The following is a 21890-nucleotide window of genomic DNA, read 5'->3' as shown; positions in this document are numbered from 1 at the left end:
ATCCTCTTTCTTCCCTAGCAGTAGATCCTCATTCACTAGCAAGGGCTCAAAAGCCATGACTTGCTCCACAAGAGGAGGAACAGACTTATTGTCTTCTTCTTCTTCCTCAACAAAAGAAGGAAGCTCTTCAGATAAGAGGGTTGTGTCCTCTTCTTTTGGCTCAGTAGCCTCCTCTTTGTTCTCCTCAATAGACTACAACTCCTCACATGGAATCCTTGTGGGTTTGGATTCACTCTCCCAAAACTTTGTATTTGAACCATCAGAAGTCCATACAACTGGCCCACCTAGAAATAATCTAATAGTAATAGGCTCAAGGGGTTCATGAATAGTCCAACTCTCTCTTATAGGGGATGGAGGGGCTACAATAGTAGGCTCTTGCAAGGGAGGGGGCTTCCTAAAGCTTGGGATGACATATTTTGAAAGGGGGGGGCGGTGGGGTATCTACCTCCATGGCTTGAAAATGAGTTGATTGGAGCCTCATCTCCTGCCCTCTTGCTGCAAGAACTTGCCTTACAAGGTTCTCCTCAAAATGTCTCTGATTCTCCCTCTCTTCTTTCTCGTGTTGGAGGTAGGCCTGGTAGGCCATCTCCTCCTATTGTCTCTCAAGTTCCTATTGCCTTGCAACCTCATCAAGCTGCTCATCCATCTCCTCAAGCTATCTATCCCAGGCCAATAACTGCTCATCTCATTTTTCTATCTTCCTATCCTATGAATCCATCCTCTTTTGGAATCCCAACAACATATCTTTAAGTTCTTCAATTAAGGATGATGGGACTAATGGAGTAGAGGCAGGTGGAAGGTCAAAGTTTTGAGTAGCTTGGATATAAACAACTTGGGGTGGAGATTGAAATTGGCAATATGAGGGCTAAGGAATAAAATTTTCATGATATGGGGGGGGGGAATAATGACTATTTCTATGAAATGAATCCATAATAAAGTTTTCATAAAAGCTGCAATTTCATAGAAAACTTGAAAATCACAAAAAGATCAAAGGTGATCTTTACATACCAGCATTGTTTCTGCTTGAAACTAGTAGATTGCAGTAGAGTCACCATGGTGTTTGATTGAATGTCTCCAAAGGCTGGTAACACTAAGAATATCACCCAAATTCTTAGTGTATCAAGGTCAACTGGCTAACCAACGGACTTTAAATCTTCTGACCATTGTCCCACCGGGTGTGCCAAAAATCATTGTTACTTAGGTTTGCACCCTTGTCCAAAGCCTATGCATGAGGACAACCTAGTGAAACATGGAAACAATCTCCAAGCTATGGGACTTGAACTATGAGGTTGAGTCTTCAGAGAAGGCCAGCTTCCTCTTACTATCAAGATGCACCTAACTACTCTTGGAGAGGAAAAGGGAGAAGGAGAGCATGAAAGCAAATCTACCTAATCTAATCTAAAGAGGTGATGCAACAAAATAGAGTGTTCAGACCAATCTCCACCCATATATGCACTATTGAACCAGAATGAAAGTAAGGATATACACATCCAGACTTACTTTAATCTAATAACCACATGTAGATCAGAAAACTAGAATGAATGACACAAGGAAAGAGAAGATTCACTTATATATCATTCACAGGCCAGAAGAGATGCAGTCATGCAAATTACAGACTTCCACAAAACAATGGTGAAGGAAAAGAGTTCTTGCAATTTCATACCAATGGCTAAAGGAGATAAGTAGAGAATCATACAGTCTAGAGGCACAAGGGAATTTACACTGGAATTACAGAGCAACAACAGAGAAAAGTCAGAGAAAGGTCAACCTAAACAAAATCTACAAAATTTGCCTTTATAGTTCAAGCATAACTGAGATATTTTCCTGACTGAAATTACTCTACAACCACTTCCATTAAGGCTCTGTCAGGAAAAATCATGGGGATTTGAGGAAATCTGATCTAAGTATAGCTCTAGATACCATGAAATCTGATTGTCTATGTCAAATAATGCCTTGAGAAGATAGAAACGATGCCATAATTGTGCTCTGACCAAGTAGATAGATCAACTAGGGTGGTGGAATGCTCTTCCTTGTCTCACATTCATTCTGGGATGGTTGGAATCAATTGTAGAGATTAAATCCACAAGATAACTCGACTTTCTTCATTCCTGAGCACCTGAATCAGCTGAATCAGCAAGTCAACTAAACCCTGGCACTAGAAGGAGCCATGTGGTCCAACAACCTTTTATTTTTTTTCCACCCTGCAAAGTTTCCCCGAGTCGACCTTTTTTTTTATTACTAACCATGCCACCTTGCAACCCTTGACCGTGATGGTCACATTAACTGCTAGCTGCTAACTGTTACTGCCCACACTGGACCCATCGGGACACATGTCCTCTAGGCTCTATGTTGCTATGGGTATCCTCTAGGCACTTTCCCATAGTGAGATAGCGTTCGCCATGGATCTTCCCGAATCTAACGATTGTGGAGACTCGTCGTATACTACACTTTTCCCTTAAGACCTCTGGGCCCATCAAACAACTCAGTACACCTAGCACAACTTCGCACAACTTGGTGTCTGACTCAACCCAAATTGATACCATCCCTACGGTTCATAATACTTGGCCCCACCCTGCTACGTGTCACTAAGGTGTTATGTCGCTATGGTTAAAATTCTCGCAACTTTTCATAGCGAGATAGCACCCACCGTTGATCTCCACGAGATCAACGATCATGGAAGATCTACACTTGTTCTTGCCCCCGGGCCCATCACACCTAGCACCACCTCAGTAATCCATACCACACTTGGCAACACATGGCGTCTAACTGGCGATTCCCAAAGAAATTGATCTCGCAGCAACATGTGGTGGCTACCTGCTTTCCCGCAATATTTAATCTCCTCGCATCTTGATAATGCGGGGAAGCGATAGCCCTAGATTTTCCTGCATTAGACGGTGATCAAAATCTATGCAGGACTACATACCTGGTCAATTGGATGGGCCAATTAGATCTTCCTTTGTACTTTGTCCTGCTTGACAGTTGCCACGGAAGACAAGCCACCTGTTGATACCTTCTAAGAAAGTGGGCCCATGAGGTTAACTGTGCCACACGTCACTGAGTCATTATGTCACTATGGGTATCCTCCGGGAACTTTCCCATAGTGACATAATGCCTACCATAGATGTTCCTTGATCTGGCGACAAGCAAGATGGGTCTGTCCTGTCAGTGTATCAACCAATAAGAACTGGCAACATGCCAACTATCTGAAAAATCCTTGTTTGTGGTCCATCGAGGGAAGTAGGACCCACACCTGCCTGATGTAGCCACAGTATTATTTTTGACTGGGCGCTATGTCGCTAATGATGAGAAGCATGGATTTTTTGATAGTACCATAACGCCCACCAGGTGGAACAAAACCCTGTGTCGGAGAAGTAACAAGGAAAAGGAAGGGCCCACCTGACATGCAGAAAAAGGGTACTATGTCACCAATGCAAAACAACGTGCAACTCTTAATGGCGACATAGTGCCATCCATCAATATCCTCAGATCTGACGATGGAGAACTTGCAGGCCATAGAAACATATCATAAGGTTTGATCATTTAATTTTGTTTGATATCCTTGGGACGTTTAAAATAATATTAAACTGGGGGAATGATCGTTGGTGGTGCAGTATTTAAAATTCAAATATTGGCAGGGCGTAAAAATGAGCAACAGTAAGCATTCATCAGATTTGATCCCCATCCATTTGCTAATCATTCCATTCATAGGAGTAGGGTAAAGCAACAAGTAGTTGAGTAATTGGAGTTCATTTTTAGAAAGTTAGACAGGAGAAGCATCATTGGCAAACGTATATCACCATCACCATCAACATTATTTGGCACTCATATACATTGCAAAACCAGACATCATCACCATCACAATGAGAGTTGTTTGACAATCCTTGAATGAACAATGTAAGGTTGCCTACGTGATTAACCAACAAATCACATTAATATAACTAAGTTAGTATCCACAAGTGTAAGGAACATTTGGAGATTTTTCTCATATCTTCATGAGTATTTTATTTTCAAGATATGGTTGAGTGTATGATATTTCATATCATGTATTCAATTCCTATATGTTATGTATTGGTACAAAACTGTCATCAACAACTTTTTGTAATTTGATTTCTTATATGTAAATAGGCATGGATTGGAGGTTTTCTTTCTGGTTCTTTCTTTCATGAACCCTTGATCAAGAATATATGAGGTATAAAGCCTTTAATTTTTTGATGAAACTTTGGGCCTTTGTAATGGAAAATCATTTTAGTTGTTTGTAAGTAACAAATTTGCCAAGGCTACAATAGCACAAAGGGCCATTTAATCCTGCACAATATAGTGAATTTGTCAAATGACAAATGTAACAAAAAAAAAAAAAAAATTTAGTAAGGGTAAAATATTCTAAGATTTGGTTTGTTTAGGTAGTTCATCCAAGATTACAGTAATAAATGAATTTTATTGAAGATATTAATGTAATTTTAAATGAACTACCTAAGAAAATTTAAAAAATAGACTGATATATATTCAAAATGCAAAATCAAAGATTGAATTTTTTTTTGAATTTTCAAATATTTAAATAGATAAAAAATCTTTATAACATCATAACTACACTACTTATACTGTCTTTGTTTTTTATCTCATTTATATTACAATCAATTAATAGTTTGATAACATGCACAATACCATCCTAATTATGATGCAACCATTAACAATATATACCACTTCTCATGCACAATACCATCCTAATTATGATGCAACCATTAACAATATATACCACTTCTTAATTAAAAGAAAATAAAAAGTTGAAAACTTGTACATTACCAAATCCCTTTATACCATTGAATTATTAGTTTTTTTTCCCCTTTCATGAAAATAAAAAGATAGTATTTTGTTAAAGATATATGTCAAAATTTTCTCAATGATTTCAAATGGCATTTAGATGCACAATAGAATCTCAAAATATTAATTTAAAACTTAGAAATGTGTAGTACCAATCATTTTCAATATTTGTGGTTCCAAACATTGTTAGTGAGTAATAAAATCAGTGCATGAGGGTGTATAGAGTAACACTTTACAAGTTTATTTGCCAACTTGAATGGAGGGAGAGAGAGAGAGAGAGAGAGAGTATACTGATTACACATAACCATCACCAACATCTAGCTTTAGAATAACAAATCAATCAAGAATAAAGTAACAACCAACAATAATTAAAAAGGTAAAACATACTATTTAAAAATATTTTAGAACTCTACCAAAATAAACAAAAAACAAAAAAATATAAATGAAACATCAAAATATAAATAAATAGAACTCTAAGAATAGCCTATGGGACAACCTTCCAACTAAACTGGCTTTAGTAATTTGGTTCTTTTTTTTTGCAAGCTGATGATGAGCCCACCTAACTTCTCGCCATTCTCCTCATTGAATAAGTTGTGCCAAGAGCTACCGGATATAATATCCACAAATTTGAACCTTATGTCCTTGTATGCATCACATTCTAACAAAAAGTTTGAATCAAGGTTTTAAAACTTATATTGATTCTTGACCTGTAAACAAGATTTGTTTTAGACTTTTAAAGAAGGCAAGAAGCATAACATATTTCAAAGTGTGGTGCGAGCAAGCTTCTAGAATGAATAAACAATGAATGAATGAATGAGAGATTTTAATAACATCCACGAGGCCTAAGGCCCAAACAGCCTATAGGACTGTAAACAATATCCAAAGTGCAGCAGAGGGAGGCTTCTAGAACAAAAACAACAAAAAATAAACACGTGAATGGCTAAGAAGAGGAAAAGCCTCTGCTGATTTTGTCTGTCTTATGACATTGAATGAGCCAAAGTCAATATTTGTGGCATTTGTAATCCATCTCAAGTGAGTCAACAAACAAATGAGAAGAGGGCATTTCACACGAAATGCAATGAGTAGATTCATTCAGCATGATAAATACCATAACAAATCTAAAATGTCCTTCTTTATACAAGTCCACCCTTTACAATGATACTTGTTTGTAGATCGACACTTATATGCACGTTCATTTATTATGTAAAACTTTGCTTATACTTTCAAATCAAACATCTATCAGTGTACCCCTTGCACCTTGCACCTTCTTTGGATACAAGTGGTAGTGTGTTTCACAGTGTAGATAAATGTGGTCGAAAGTGGGGCAGCAGGAAGCTTCTAGGACAAATAAAGAATGAAAATTAGCATGTGATGGGAAACATAGCCAAAGTGCCGCGCGGGGAAGCTTGTAGAACAATGAAAATGAACACGTGAATAGCTAAAAGGAAAGGAAAGCATCTACTCTGTCTAAAATCGTGAGCCAAAGTGATTTCCCACATTTGTAATCCATTTAAACTCAAGTGAGTCAACAAACAAGTGAGAAGAGGGCAGTGCAATTAGTAGAACAGCACCTCTATAAATACCATAACAATCATGTCATACATCAGTACAGCAAACGAAGGCGAGGCGAGACAAGCAATTGTTAACAAGAAGATTCGAAGTAGAAATCTGAAATCTTGAGATAGTTGAAAAAGAGAAGATGGTGGCAGGGAGCTACACAGTTGAAATAGAGTCTCCAGTAGAGGCAAAGAGGCTCTGGAACTCAACAAAGGACTTGCACAACTTCATGCCAAAGCACACCCCTTCTCTCGTTTCGGGCATCACCCTTGTTGAAGGAGATGGAGGAGTTGGCACCATTCGACAAGTTAACTTCACGGAAGGTAAGCATACATATATTTTGCTCATAAATACAATGGCAATGTGCCCATGATTCAATCCTTAGATAAAACAGTTTAATAATAAGATGGAATTGCAATGTAGAAGAGATGTTGATAAATTGGTGTGGGTTGCAGGCAACAAGCATTACAGGTATGTGAAAGAGAGAGTGGATTTGATCGACGAGGAGAAGATGGTGTATGGGTTCAGCCATGTGGAAGGAGGGGTGATTGGGACAAAGGCAGCGTACACAAAGTTCAACGTGAAAATCACAGCCAAAGCGGGGGGTGGATCCGTTTCAAGCACGACTGTGAGTTATGAGACACTCCCTGGCGTACCGTATGACGAAGGGGAAGTGGAGGAGATCAAGGCGGGCAGCGTTGCTCTGTTCAGGATGCTCGAGGGAGCTCTCATTGCCAATCCCTCTCTCTACTGCTAACAAAAACATACCATCAAGATCCTCCCATGTTTCTGTTGTTTCAATACAAGTAGTAGTACTAGTACTAGTAGTAGCTTGCTCAATAAGAGAATGTGTGTTTCTCATACCTGAAATTCCCCTCTTTCTCAGTGGAAGAAGATTTGTGTGTATTCCAGGACTCATGTTTTGGCTCCCCAGTTAGAGCCTCATTGCAGTTCATACAAGCTTTCTTTAACTATTCAATTATGTTTCTCCAATTCTGAATATAAAAATATGCCACGCGAACTGTTTGACAAAATGCTTTCGAGTAATGTGTGTGTTTTTTAAAATGCTGAATAAAATTCAGAAAGTGTTGTTTGTTTAAAATGCTGAATAAAATCCACATTTTTCTGGATGAGGTTCAAGCATTTTTGCAGGTGTGAGAGAGACTAGGCTAGGATAGATGTCAAATGGAACTTTTTCTATGGCTAAATTCTTAAGTATTTGTAGTCGTTGAAGTTGTTATGAAATCTGCTTCTGCTATTAGTTTAAGTTTATTTTAGTTTATTGTTCACTGTTACAAACTCTTGCATATTATAGGAAATTTACAAGTATCATTTTGGTGTTAGAATATATTAAAATGTTGGGATTGGAGAACTTATAAGGAGAGGTATGAGTAGTTGGAAGGAAAAATAACAAAAAGAAGAGACAAATAAAACTAAATTATCTTGAGTCCCTTGTTAAAATATAACATATTTCCTTTGATGTTTAATTCATGCTATGTTAATCATTCCTTTCTTTCAATTACTTATGATGCCACAACAATACTCTTAGCTCTCTCTAATAACATAATTAGAACATTTTTTGTGTAAATAGTAGATACAATATCACATCAAGGAAAACATTGATTCCAAATTTAAGAAAGGTCCTCTCTAAACATTTGAATGTTTTCTTAAAAAGTGTGGTTATTGCATTCAAAGCACATTGTTTTTTTTGAGAAGATTGAAAAATACATATACCCATTCAACTCAAACAAATCAAAACAAGATTATGTGTTTTGAATTTCCCACATAACTTTCTTCTTTTTAGGAGGTTAATAATTTGCCTCAAAATACAATTTTAAAATTTCTTGCCTTACCTTCTCCTTTATGGTAAGTTAATGTTTTTAATCAAAATAAGTGTTTGAGGAACTTTTCTTAACCTCTCACAAATTTTGACTCAGGCATCGAATTTCAAAAATTCAAAATGTTGGACAAAGATGGAGATGAGCCAGATACATTAAGACCATAAAATCATAAAAAATGAAATAAATCAAAGACTCTTTTAAAGCTTTAAGTTTGACATATTAATAACTTATTTTGGCTCAGGAAGATGAAATTTTTACAATCTAGTTGGATGGGACCATAGGGAAATGTAAACGGAGACATAACCTTTAAGACTCCATGATAAACTTCACCTGAAATTATGAATTTTTAAAAAAAATTGGTGGGTATAAGAACTGTGACATAACTAATTTAATTTGATTTAATTTCTTTTGAATTTAATTATTATTTATATCTTTTAATATTGAGTTTATCTTGTTTGGAAGATATTTTCCATATATTTTTCATAATATTTTAAACTAATAAATTAGTTTAATATATATTATTATTTACTAAAAATTACTTCCAATATTATTTATATGATGGCTTAATCATCAAAAAAAAGGTAGAATCTACATTTTGGAAGAAACCAATATCTTTCACAACTACCAATTATTTTCTTATCTACAATGGCAATTATTTAATGTTATACATGTTTGATGACCAATACTGCACTAAATGGACATGTTAACGAGGCTATGGAGTTGTTTATAAAATACTAGAGACAAAAATCATTTTATGAGTCATTTTAGGTTGGACATTGAATGACACTTTGAGAAATGTTTTTTAATTGGATAATGAATAAGAAAATGAAATATACAACTTAAAATATAATAAGGGAACAACAACAAGATTGCATAATTGTTGTCCCTTTAAATGGACCATGCTCATGTTGAAAAAATGTTGAGAAATGTTGACATTAATATTGTTGTTAAACATGCTTGCCAACTATGGAAACACAAACAAGGCATATGGAAACCCCCTCCCTAAGATCAATCATGTGAATTATAGCATACAACTACATTGTCCTAGAAATAAATTGTGTAAAGTTTATTTTTCAAAGTTTCTAATCTAGAGTTCATTATAAAATGAGAAATTAATAATGAGATAATTGAGTTCAATAGATAAAAACAATTAATCATATGATAAAATTTATTCTTCAACATAAATCAATTGAAAAAGAGAGGTGATAGTAGGTAAGAATAATAAAACATAAATAAGTAGAAGTAGATGTTAGAGATATATTTAAATATTTAGCATTTGAGCATTTACAAAGAATTTAGGATATATATTGAAAGAAAAAATATAATTTTTATAAATAAATTTAACAAAATAGATTTCTTATTGTAGTCATAAATTAACAAATATTTTGCCATACCTATTGTACACTAAGGTACGATTGATTGTAACATGAAACCAAGAATAACTTTAAGGTACGATTGATTGTAACATGAAACCAAGGATAACTTTAGTGGCTAATATTTGCCAATTGGCTAGTATCACTCATCGGGGACCCCAAATTTGGCTAATTTTTTGGCACTTTTGGGTTGTCCACATCACCTGCTCTTTATCAAAATTGGTCCCATGCTTAGGCTAATTGCCAATAATTTCCAATAATAATACATAAGTATTTATATTTTAGTGATGACTTTGCCAATGGAATCTAATTTGTCTACATAGTAAATTAAATATTTTCACCTACAAATTTGAGGGCTTGTCTTAATTGATGGTCATATTCGCCAATATTTGGTAAAAAAATCAAGTTAGACTACATATTAAGTATGTAGATTTGACATGTGTCTCTATTCTGAAGATTTTTCATGAAAATTTTTACCCTTTCTCACTATCTCACAAAAAAGATTTGATTGGGTACACGTGTCTTTACTTTGGGAACTTTCTTTAAAACATGGTATCCTTTTAAAATTTTGGCTTGAAATAGGATTTAGGCCATTGATTTAGGATCATCCATTAGTTAAGAATAATAGGGGTGCTTCCCCTAAACTACCATTCAATAATTTAGAGGGAAATCGTAATTATAAAAGTGGGCTAAATTTAACATTAAAGTTTGATAATTAATTAGGCTCCATTTAATAATAAAATCATTATTTCTAGGTATGTGTACTTTTTTCCACGATTTCCATCAATAATGAAAGATTCACCATGATTTTATTGAATTTTCATATGATTGGAAAATAGTCACCAACAAAATTAGAAAATTTCCTACTTCAAAATAAAAATTTGTCAATAGAAATTAATTTTCCCCCTAAACTAATGTTTGATTTGACAAAATTGTATGTTTTTTTTTTTTTTTTTTTCTAAAGAGAGGTTTCTTAAAGTTATCCTTGCATGAAACTTAGAAAAGTGTAGTATAAATCATTTTCAATATATGTGGCTCCAAACAATGTTAGTGAGTGATACAATTAATGCATGAGATGGATGTACGAGGGTGGATAATGCCATGATTAACAATGCACAAGTTGATTTCCTAACTTGAATTCAGAAATTTTTGTTTGACACACTAGTCAATAGATATCAAATAATTAATCATTTTGAATCCAAACTATTCTACACACTAATTAATATAAAAATGACTAAAGTATTATAAACTTAAGACATAAATATATAATTTTAAAAAAATTAAGCACAATAATAGAAATTAGTTAAATTAAAAATAAAAATAACTAGAGAGAGAGGTATATAAATATTAATATAACTAGATGGTGAAAAGAATGTTAAGAAAAATACTATTATGATTACATATAAGTATGATCAACATCGACCTTTAAAATAGCAAATCAACCAAGAATAAAATAATGATCAACAATAATTAAGAGTGTAAAACATACCATCTAAATTAGCACATCCTTACCTGCAACTAAACTGAATTTACATGAAAAACATTATAGAACTCTACCAACACAAATAAAAATAATATTTAAAAAAAATCAAAATGTATCCTACAACTAGTGCTTCATAAATGATAAATAATATGAAAATATCAAGGTTTTAAAAAATATCTTGATGTTTTATTAAAATAAATATTATGTGCCACGTAAAATTCATATCTCTGACCTGGTCAAGTGTTGATTCCTATTAAGCCTATTTCTGGTTTTCCATGGGCTATATATGGAAACATTGTTAGAAACATCACCTTCCCTTAGTCGGTACACACATTCATGTACCAAAAATTGGTGCAGTTATTGTAGGGCATAAAATTTGATTGGAAACTATACCAAGCAAGGTCTAAGAAACAAGGAAATATTTGTTGTGTTGGATTTTAAGAATTCGGGTAAAAACCCTATTTTCTAAGGGTTATAAAGAATTAGGGTTTACATGTGTGCCCTTTTTATTACAGTGTACTAGTGTAGATCAAGTGCTAAATACGAAAGTGCTAAAACATTGACACTGGAGGGTTTGTGGAAGCAAAACATGGATAACAATTTTCACGAGTTCATGTTCCTTCCCTATGGAAAAATGGGTATGGAAATAGTTATTATTATGATTTCAAAGGTCAAACTCTGTAGCTCTAGCTCCATAAAACCTATACCATTCATAATCAATAACTCCTAAATATTTTTCAAGCTACTTCCAAGCTAAATGCTTGTAATTATTCATAGAAGAAAGACTAAAAGGTGTAGTGAACATTGTGAAGATTCACAAGAAATAATAAAATCACAACCAGAACAATTGAGATGGTTGAATAGACTTCAAATGTGTGGTTACCTTCAATTTTTTTTTGCAATTGTTCCCAAAACCTTGTGCAATTATTGGTCAGAATTCTAAATATATATATTGTTCGTGTCATTAGGGTTAGTGATCACTATTAGATCAGCACTAAAAAATCAGATGACAATATAAGGGCCATAAAAATTGAAGGAAAATGATAGAGTTTAAAGAAACCAGTATGATTTATAGTAATGTATTGAAGAAGAAAATCAATTAACATACAAATTAAATTTTGAGTTTTATAGCAATGCATTCTAACTAATCTTCAAACTAGAAAGTAAGTTGACACATAAATTTTGTCATCTATAATTATTGCGTAACATTTTATGGGAAACGATAAAATTGATTGCATATATTTGTAGGAAAGGCTGTCATCTATAATTAATAATTATTGTGTCAAAATTTTTATGAATTATGTCAATTGAAAAATGATATGGCTGACACTAATAAGTGATATCTGGTACTAATAATTCAGCTAAAACCTTGCACTGTTTGGTGCAAGTGCTTGTGTATTTCACAACATAGATAAATGTGATCGGAAACAAATTCAAAATGCCCTTCTTTATACAAGTCCACCCTCTTCAATGATACATATTTATAAATCGACACATATATGCATATATGCACGTTCATTTATTATGTAAAACTTTGCTTAAACTTTCAAATCAAACTCCTATTGTGAATCCCTTGCACCTTCTTTGGATAAAATGCAGATAAATACGGTCGAAAGTGCGGCACGACGAAGCTTATAGAACAAATAAACAATGAAAATTAGCATGTGATGGGAAACATAGCCAAAGTGCCGCGCAGGGAAGCTTGTAGAACAAATAAACAATGAAAATAAACACGTGAATGGCTAAGAAGAAAAGCATCTACCGTGTCTAAAATCGTGAGCCAAAGTGATTTCTTGCATTTGTAATCCATCTAAACTCAAGTGAGTCAACAAACAAGTGAGAAGAGGGCAGTGCAATTGATAGAACAGCACCTCTATAAATACCATAACAATCATGTCATACATCACACAACAAAGGCGAGGCGACGCAAGCTATTGTTAACAAGAAGATTCCACGTAGAAATCTGAATTGTTGAGATAGTTGAAAAAGAGAAGATGGTGGCAGGGAGCTACACAGTTGAAATAGAGTCTCCAGTGGAGGCAAAGAGGCTCTGGAACTCAACAAAGGACTTGCACAACTTCCTGCCAGAGCATGCCCCTTCTCTCGTTTCGGGCATCACCCTTGTTGAAGGAGATGGAGGAGTTGGCACCATTCGACAAGTTAACTTCACGGAAGGTAAGCATATCTATATTTTGCTCATAAATACAATGACAATGTGCCCATGATTCAATCCTTAGATTGTTAGATGAAATCATTAATTTATTGCAAAATAGAGATATTGACATATTGAGAAATTGGTGTGTGTTGCAGGCAACAAGCATTACAGGTATGTGAAAGAGAGAGTGGATTTGATCGATGAGGAGAAGATGTTGTATGGGTTCAGCCATGTGGAAGGAGGAGTGATTGGGACAAAGGCAGCCTACATGTAATGTCCCCTGTTTAACCAGTTTGGATATATGTTGTCGTTAGCCTACTTCTATGTGGTCCCGGGGGCTAACAAGGACATGGACGGGATCTTGTGGTGTTTTGGCCTAGTCGATTTTGTTCTGGGGCCAACTAAGTTCGTTTGGAGGCATTTACAATGTGACTTACTATTTTTAGTAAGTCAGCCAGGCTAGCCGGATGATAATTTTGATGATGGGGTTGGATGTGTTTTTCTTAGCTCTTTCTAACGAGCTATCATTTGTGGTGTTTCGAGATCATTTGCTATGGAATTTTAATGCCGGAAGTTATTTAATAAAGTAACTTCAATTAAATTAATATTATAAGGTTACTTTATTATATTTTGTATTTTAAAGTGATAAATGGAAACAATATATTAAAATGCAAATATGAGATTTAATCCCACATTGCTTGTGGAGTGGGGGTCGACCCTCTAAGAGGACTTTATATACAGCCATGAATGGGGTGTGGAGATATGAAGAGATTGATGAATTCAAGCTTAGTTTGGTTGGTTTGGTTGCTGGCTTTTGGAGACGAAATCCTCCATTGGTGACAATCCTTTCGCTCTTGGAAGACAGAGTCAAGGGATTTAAGATCTATTAGCTTCATACTGTGTGCATTCAGCTTCAATTTTTCAGCTACAGGTAAGATTGAAATTGTTCCATTTCCAAAGGCATATCATTGCAGACATTGAACAGCATGGACAGCAAATTTGGAGGTGAGATTTGGAGCAGGTTTGTGGGTAAACAGTGCTGCTACAGTGCGCGTGAATAGTGCATGTGAATAGTGCGCATGAACAATCCTCATTCTGTGTACTTGGAGGTCATATTTCATACCCTAACCGAGCAGCTATTAGATGGGTTGCTAAACTGGACATCCATCCTCAAATTTCGAACAGCAACGATCATATTATTTCCAGGTTCTTCTACACCCGATTATAATAGTTCTATGAATGTATAGGTGTCATAATTATAAAGAGTTTTGCATATTCAGTCACTGTGTAACAGTCTTTGCACTACAAACTCAGTCACTTTTGTACACAGCTATATGAAGTTTGTATATCTTGAATAGAGGAATAAGTGTACGGAACATTTAGGATCAGTCCATAAGAACTCTTTACATTGCATATTTGTAGTAGTGTTCAAGTGCCAAGATATTTGTCCTTGCTATTCTTCAGATCATATGGTCATTGTTTGGCAGAGAAGTATTATAACATCTGAACAAGAACTCGGAAATTATAAATCAGACTTTGCACACCAACTGTTTGACAAAATGATGTTGAATCAAAACTAAAAAATTCAAGGTAGAATTAGTAGGGTATGTTACAGTGGTATCAGAGCTATAAGTCCTGCCATCCTGTGGAGGTCTTATAGGAAATTTGGAACTGGCGGATAGAGGGGAAAGTGTTTTTGTCAAAACACTAAAATCAGAGCATTTATGTTTGAGCATGCGACAGGGGCCTTATAATTTCCGCAATACCAGAGCAAGACAAAGTAGGAGTTCAGACCTGCAAAGCAAACAGTCTAGTTCATCCGTACAGGGGGGTATAGAATCCAGTCATACAGACACAGCGGAGGTATTTTTTGATCAAGACAGCAATATGGGTGACCGAGATGACAGGAATACAAGATTAGGTGGAGGCGGGAATGCTGGTCCAGAGCCTGGAGAGGAAAGATTTTTACAATTATTAAAGACCTTGGCACAGGGACAGCGATTAGCAGAACAAAGGGCACAGGAACAGAATCAGAGATTGGAGCTTATGATGCAGATGATGGCTCGTCAAATGGGGTTGAATGCTAACATGGGTGGAGGTAATAATCAGAATGGTAACAATCAGAATGGGAATAATCAGGATGGGACACATAATGAAGGTGAACAAGTTGGGAACAATTTCGGTCATGCACCCCAGCAAGCTAGGACCGTGAGTTCGAGGCCCATGATTCCCACATTCCCTCCTAGAGCTCCAGAGCAGCCCGTACCAGAACCCCAGATCATTGATATACAGGACCAGTTGAGGAGAGATTGGGAAGCCGGAGGTCCAGATTTTACTGCTGCAATTACCTTTAGGGAGTATATGGATGTGCGGATGAAACATATGCCACGTGGACATGACAGGAACCAGAACTATGAGCTACGGAAGAAAGTAGGGAAACTTCAGTTACCATATTATGATGGCTCGGGGAAGTCTTCAGCAAGAGCTTGGGTTCAAAAGCTTGACACATACTTTCAATTGAACCCTATGCCTGAGGAAGAAGCTATTAAGTACGCAGCAATTCATCTGGAGGGGTTAGCACACGAGTGGTGGCATCATGGTATGGTCACTATGGGTCATGCACACATTACCTCATATGTGGAGTTCACGGAAAGACTGATTGAACGTTTTGATAGGAAGGATCCAGAACTCCATTTCAAGGAGTTAGCTCAGCTTAAACAATGGGGATCATTGGAGACATACATTTCAGAGTTTCAGAAACTTGCAGTGTTAGTAACAGATGTATCTGAACGGAGGATACTGGTTCTATTTATGGATGGGTTAGCTGATCCGTTGAGAGGGTGGATTAAAGCTCTCAACCCTCCCACTTTGCAGGAAGCCATTAAGAAAGCTCGTGACATGGATTCCTCTTCAGCTTCTAAAAATAAATTCCTCGCAAAGAGTTTCCCTTCAAGGAAAGATAAGGACAGGAAACCTTTTCATAGAGAGCCTCCGCCACCTAAGGAGGAAAGTAAGAGGTTGGACAATGAAACACTTAATGATCTCAGGAAGAAGAAGCTTTGTTTTCATTGCAGGGAGCCTTGGGATTTGTCACATAAGTGTCCATTGAAAGCAAAAGCTAAGCAGATGGAGTACTTTTCAGCTGAAGAGTCAGTGGATGGAGATTCAGAGCAGTCATCAGAATCAGATGGAGATGATGATAATTCTTCACATGAGGAAGCACGTAGTGATGGCACGATAGCTCAGTTGTCTAGTATACAGGAGGCCGTCACTTTCAGAGTTAGGGGAACTTTGGATGGACAGAGATTTGTGGCACTCATTGATACAGGGGCAACACATAACTTCATTGATGAGAAGTTTGTGACACGCAGAGGGCTACATACAGAGGAGCATAGGGGATTTAAGGTGATGGTTGCCGATGGCTTCAAAATTGACTGTACCAAGAAAATCTCCAACTTGCAGCTTCGTTTGGGAGATTATGACATGACAGGAGATTTCTTTGTGGTCAACATTGGTGATCAGGATATGGTGCTTGGAATGAACTGGATGAAGTCTCTGGAAGAGTTTACATTTAACCTCCAGAAAATGGAAATGAGGTTTGAGGCAAATGGTAAGAAGATAGTGCTCAGAGGTTTGTCAGATGGGAGACTTCGAGTGGTCTCACTCAAACGAATGCAGAGTTTCTTTAGACATGATCAGGTGCAGTGGGCAACAGAGTTCAAAGTAATGCCTGAGGTGACAGAGCAGCATAAACAGGAGTATCCACCTGATGTACAAAAAATAATAACCAAACATACTAAGGTGTTTGATGAGATACCTCCAGGAAGACCCCCAGATAGGGGAATCGAGCATGTTATTGAGTTAGAGGAAGGGGCTAAGCCAGTTATCATCACACCTTACCGCCACCCCAAGAGATATAAGGATGAAATAGAAAAGGCAATCAAGGAGTTGATTGACATGGGGCACATACGGCCAAGCAAGAGTCCTTTTGCTTCTTCAGTAGTATTGGTGAAGAAGAAGGATGGTACAATGAGGATGTGCATTGATTATAGGGAGCTAAACAAGAAGACAATCAAGAACCGATACCCTATCCCGCGCATCGATGAGCTTATTGATGAATTGCACGGTGCATGCTACTTCTCTAATATTGATTTGAGATCTGGCTACCACCAGATACGGGTTAGAGAGGGGGATGTGGAGAAGACAGCTTTTAGATGCCACTACGGACATTTTGAGTTCTTAGTCATGCCTTTCGGGTTGACTAATGCTCCCGCCACTTTCCAGTCCTGTATGAATAGAGTGTTCAGAGATCAGCTGAGGAATTTTGTGTTGATATTCTTTGATGATATACTGATATACAGCCATACTTGGGAGGAACATTTGAAGCATATTGATACAGTGCTCAGTATTCTAGAGAGGGAGTCATTATATGCCAAGATGAGTAAATGCGAGTTCGGGATGACAGAGTTGCTCTATCTAGGGCATATTATTAGTGCAGGAAGTGTTCGGGTTGACCCAGACAAGATCAGGGCCATTCTGGATTGGCCACCGCCGAGGAACACTTCACAACTCAAGGGATTTCTCGGGCTTTGTGGGTTCTACCGCAGATTTGTGAAGGGATTTTCACAGATAGCAGCACCACTTACAGATTTGACACGGAGAGACAGTTTCAAGTGGTCAGAGAGGGCTCAGGATTGTTTTGACAGGTTCAAGGAGCTGATGAGTACATGTCCTGTTTTAGCCATTCTAGATTTCACCAGGCCTTTTGAGCTGCAGTGTGATGCCTCGGGAGAGGGCGTAGGAGCTGTCCTCATGCAGGACAAACATCCCATCGCATATGAGAGCAGGAAATTACGAGGTGTTGAGAGAATTTACAGCATCTATGACAAAGAAATGCTAGCAATCATGCACGCGCTAGCTAAGTTCAGGCAATATTTAGCAGGGAGCCGATTCACAGTAAAAACAGATCATAACAGCTTGAAACACTTCCTTGGGCAGAAGGATCTTAATGACAGGCAACAGAAATGGGTGAGTAAGTTACAAGCTTATGATTTCGACATAGTCTACGTCAAAGGGAAGAAAAATATTGTCGCAGATGCTTTATCCAGAAGGCCTCATTTGCTTGCTGTTGGGATAGTCATGGATGATTGGAGAGAGTTGATCTTGGCAGAGTATGCCAATGATAGTTGGGCATCTAGTATTATTGAAGGAACTATTCAGGATAGCCGATACACTGTTGTAAATGATCTGATCATCTACAAGGAAAGGATTTATTTAGTACCCGGGTCTGCTATGAAGCAGAAGATTTTGAGGGCGTTTCATGATTCACCATTGGCAGGACATCCTGGATTCTTTAAGACATATCGGCAGGTGAGAGAGCGCTTCACTTGGAAAGGACTCAAAACAGAGGTGCTTCAATTTGTTAGAGAGTGCCAAGTATGTCAGCAGAACAAACAGGAACATTCCTTTCCAGGTGGTTTACTACAGCCCCTACCCATACCAGAGAAGAAGTGGGATAGCATTTCCATGGATTTCATCACAGGCCTCCCCAAGGCACAGGGTCGGGATTGTATCTTTGTTGTGGTAGACAGATTGACGAAATTTGCACATTTCTTTGCAATTTCGTCTACGTATTCAGCAACACAAACAGCAGAACTATTTTTTCGAGAGGTATTCAGACTACATGGGATACCAAGAAGCATAGTCAGTGACAGAGACAGCAGATTTATGAGCCACTTTTGGCAGGAGTTGTTCAAGTTATGTGGAACAGAGCTCACTCCGAGTACCAGTTACCACCCCCAAACTGATGGGCAAACAGAGATAGTGAACAAGTGGGTTGAGGGATATCTCCGAAACTATATTGCAGGGCAGCAGAGGGCTTGGGTGAAGTGGCTACATCTAGGGGAGTACTGCTATAATACCTCTTACCATATGTCTATTCAAATGTCCCCTTTTATGGCACTATACGGGTATGATGCTCCTAATTTCTTGGATTTGTTATTTGGGGACAGTAGGGTGCCTAAGGCCAAGGATCTTTTGCAAGAGTGTCAGGACATTATGCGATCCTTGAAGGAAAACTTGCAAAAGGCACAAAATCAGCAGAAGCAATATGCTGATCAGCACAGGGTTGAGAGGTCTTTTGAGGTGGGAGACATGGTGTACCTCATGTTACAGCCGTATAGGCAGTCCTCTCTCAAGAGGAGTGGAACAGAGAAATTGAAACCGCGCTACTATGGACCATTCAGAGTAATCAGGAGAGTGGGCGAGGTAGCTTATGAGTTGGAACTGCCTGCAGACAGTAAAGTGCATAATGTGTTCCATGTGTCACGCCTTAAAAAGGCATTGGGGCACAATGTGGTGCCTTCAGTAGTATTGCCACCTCTCGATGATGAGGGAAAGCTTATCTTGGTTCCTGAAGCTATACTTGACACCCGGGAGAGGGTGCTTCGCAGGAGGACTATCAGGGAGTACCTAGTGAAGTGGAGGAACCTACCTATTGAGGATGCAACATGGGAGGCAGAGCAGGTTCTTCAACATCCAGAGTTGAAATTGCTTGGGGACAAGCAATTTCAAGAGGGGCGGACTGTAATGTCCCCTGTTTAACCAGTTTGGATATATGTTGTCGTTAGCCTACTTCTATGTGGTCCCGGGGGCTAACAAGGACATGGACGGGATCTTGTGATGTTTTGGCCTAGTCGATTTTGTTCTGGGGCCAACTAAGTTCGTTTGGAGGCATTTACAATGTGACTTACTATTTTTAGTAAGTCAGCCAGGCTAGCCGGATGATAATTTTGATGATGGGGTTGGATGTGTTTTTCTTAGCTCTTTCTAACGAGCTATCATTTGTGGTGTTTCGAGATCATTTGCTATGGAATTTTAATGCCGGAAGTTATTTAATAAAGTAACTTCAATTAAATTAATATTATAAGGTTACTTTATTATATTTTGTATTTTAAAGTGATAAATGGAAACAATATATTAAAATGCAAATATGAGATTTAATCCCACATTGCTTGTGGAGTGGGGGTCGACCCTCTAAGAGGACTTTATATACAGCCATGAATGGGGTGTGGAGATATGAAGAGATTGATGAATTCAAGCTTAGTTTGGTTGGTTTGGTTGCTGGCTTTTGGAGACGAAATCCTCCATTGGTGACAATCCTTTCGCTCTTGGAAGACAGAGTCAAGGGATTTAAGATCTATTAGCTTCATACTGTGTGCATTCAGCTTCAATTTTTCAGCTACAGGTAAGATTGAAATTGTTCCATTTCCAAAGGCATATCATTGCAGACATTGAACAGCATGGACAGCAGATTTGGAGGTGAGATTTGGAGCAGGTTTGTGGGTAAACAGTGCTGCTACAGTGCGCGTGAACAGTGCATGTGAATAGTGCGCATGAACAATCCTCATTCTGTGTACTTGGAGGTCATATTTCATACCCTAACCGAGCAGCTATTAGATGGGTTGCTAAACTGGACATCCATCCTCAAATTTCGAACAGCAACGATCATATTATTTCCAGGTTCTTCTACACCCGATTATAATAGTTCTATGAATGTATAGGTGTCATAATTATAAAGAGTTTTGCATATTCAGTCACTGTGTAACAGTCTTTGCACTACAAACTCAGTCACTTTTGTACACAGCTATATGAAGTTTGTATATCTTGAATAGAGGAATAAGTGTACGGAACATTTAGGATCAGTCCATAAGAACTCTTTACATTGCATATTTGTAGTAGTGTTCAAGTGCCAAGATATTTGTCCTTGCTATTCTTCAGATCATATGGTCATTGTTTGGCAGAGAAGTATTATAACATCTGAACAAGAACTCAGAAATTATAAATCAGACTTTGCACACCAACTGTTTGACAAAATGATGTTGAATCAAAACTAAAAAATTCAAGGTAGAATTAGTAGGGTATGTTACACTACACAAAGTTCAACGTGAAAATCACAGCCAAAGCAGGGGGTGGATCCGTTTCAAGCACGACTGTGAGTTATGAGACACTCCCTGGCGTACCGTATGACGAAGGGGAAGTGGAGGAGATCAAGGCGGTCAGCGTTGCTCTGTTCAGGATGCTCGAGGGAACTCTCATTGCCAATCCCTCTCTCTACTGCTAACAAAAACATACCATCAAGATCCTCCCCTGTTTCTGTTGTTTCAATACTAGTAGTAGTAGTAGCAGCTTGCTCAATAAGAGAATGCGTGTTTCTCACACCTGAAATTCCCCTCTTTCTCAGAGGAAGAAGACTCATGTTTTGGCTCCCCAGTTAAACCCTCCTTGCAGTTCATACGAGCTTTTTTTAAGTATTCAATTAAGTTTGTCTAATTCTGAATATAAAACTGTGCTACGCGAACTGTTTGACAAAATGCTTTCGAGTAATGTGTGTGTTTTTTAAAATGCTGCATAAAATTCACAAAGTGTTGTTTGTTTAAAATGCTGAATAAAATTCCAAGCAAATACAAGTGGCTGCTGTAACGCGATCTGTGGAACAGGGTAGAGGAATTTCGTCAATTGCTCCGGTAGAAATGTATACAAATGCCTTCACTTCCTTCCTGGAGTGCTATTATGGCCAACAGAGATCTAATGGGACGGTTTTAACTTCACATAAGTTTTGTTTTGAACCCAAGAATCAGAGTACGATACAAACTCTTTAGTAA

General features: G+C 37.4%; 2 protein-coding genes across 2 annotated transcripts; both read left to right on the top strand.

Annotated features, from left to right (window-relative positions):
- Positions 1 to 6179: 6179 nt before the first annotated feature.
- Positions 6180 to 7409, top strand: LOC149540200 (major allergen Pru ar 1-like). The gene is made up of 2 exons (XM_089799502.1): positions 6180 to 6698; positions 6831 to 7409. Exons 1-2 carry the CDS (start codon positions 6518 to 6520, stop codon positions 7130 to 7132), a joined length of 483 nt encoding a protein of 160 aa, XP_089655628.1. The 5' UTR covers positions 6180 to 6517; the 3' UTR covers positions 7133 to 7409.
- A 5454-nt stretch (positions 7410 to 12863) lies between these two features.
- Positions 12864 to 21480, top strand: LOC149540199 (major allergen Pru ar 1-like). The gene is made up of 4 exons (XM_089801340.1): positions 12864 to 13247; positions 13383 to 13497; positions 14650 to 14653; positions 21167 to 21480. Exons 1-4 carry the CDS (start codon positions 13067 to 13069, stop codon positions 21347 to 21349), a joined length of 483 nt encoding a protein of 160 aa, XP_089657466.1. The 5' UTR covers positions 12864 to 13066; the 3' UTR covers positions 21350 to 21480.
- Positions 21481 to 21890: the final 410 nt, after the last annotated feature.

The sequence above is a fragment of the Cupressus sempervirens genome, chromosome 9 (assembly GCF_028749045.1).
Source record: "Cupressus sempervirens isolate cs-2001-9-10 chromosome 9, ASM2874904v1, whole genome shotgun sequence".
NCBI lineage: Eukaryota > Viridiplantae > Streptophyta > Pinopsida > Cupressales > Cupressaceae > Cupressus > Cupressus sempervirens.
This window is presented reverse-complemented; position numbering and strand designations above follow the sequence as displayed.

Excerpts from the sequence above, each read along its gene's own strand:
- LOC149540200 (XM_089799502.1), top strand. The coding sequence starts at position 6,518 with ATGGTGGCAGGGAGCTACACAGTTGAAATAGAGTCTCCAGTAGAGGCA. Across the intron at positions 6,699-6,830 it reads ACAAGTTAACTTCACGGAAG|GCAACAAGCATTACAGGTAT; the intron begins GTAAGCATACAT and ends TGTGGGTTGCAG.
- LOC149540199 (XM_089801340.1), top strand. The coding sequence starts at position 13,067 with ATGGTGGCAGGGAGCTACACAGTTGAAATAGAGTCTCCAGTGGAGGCA. Across the intron at positions 13,248-13,382 it reads ACAAGTTAACTTCACGGAAG|GCAACAAGCATTACAGGTAT; the intron begins GTAAGCATATCT and ends TGTGTGTTGCAG.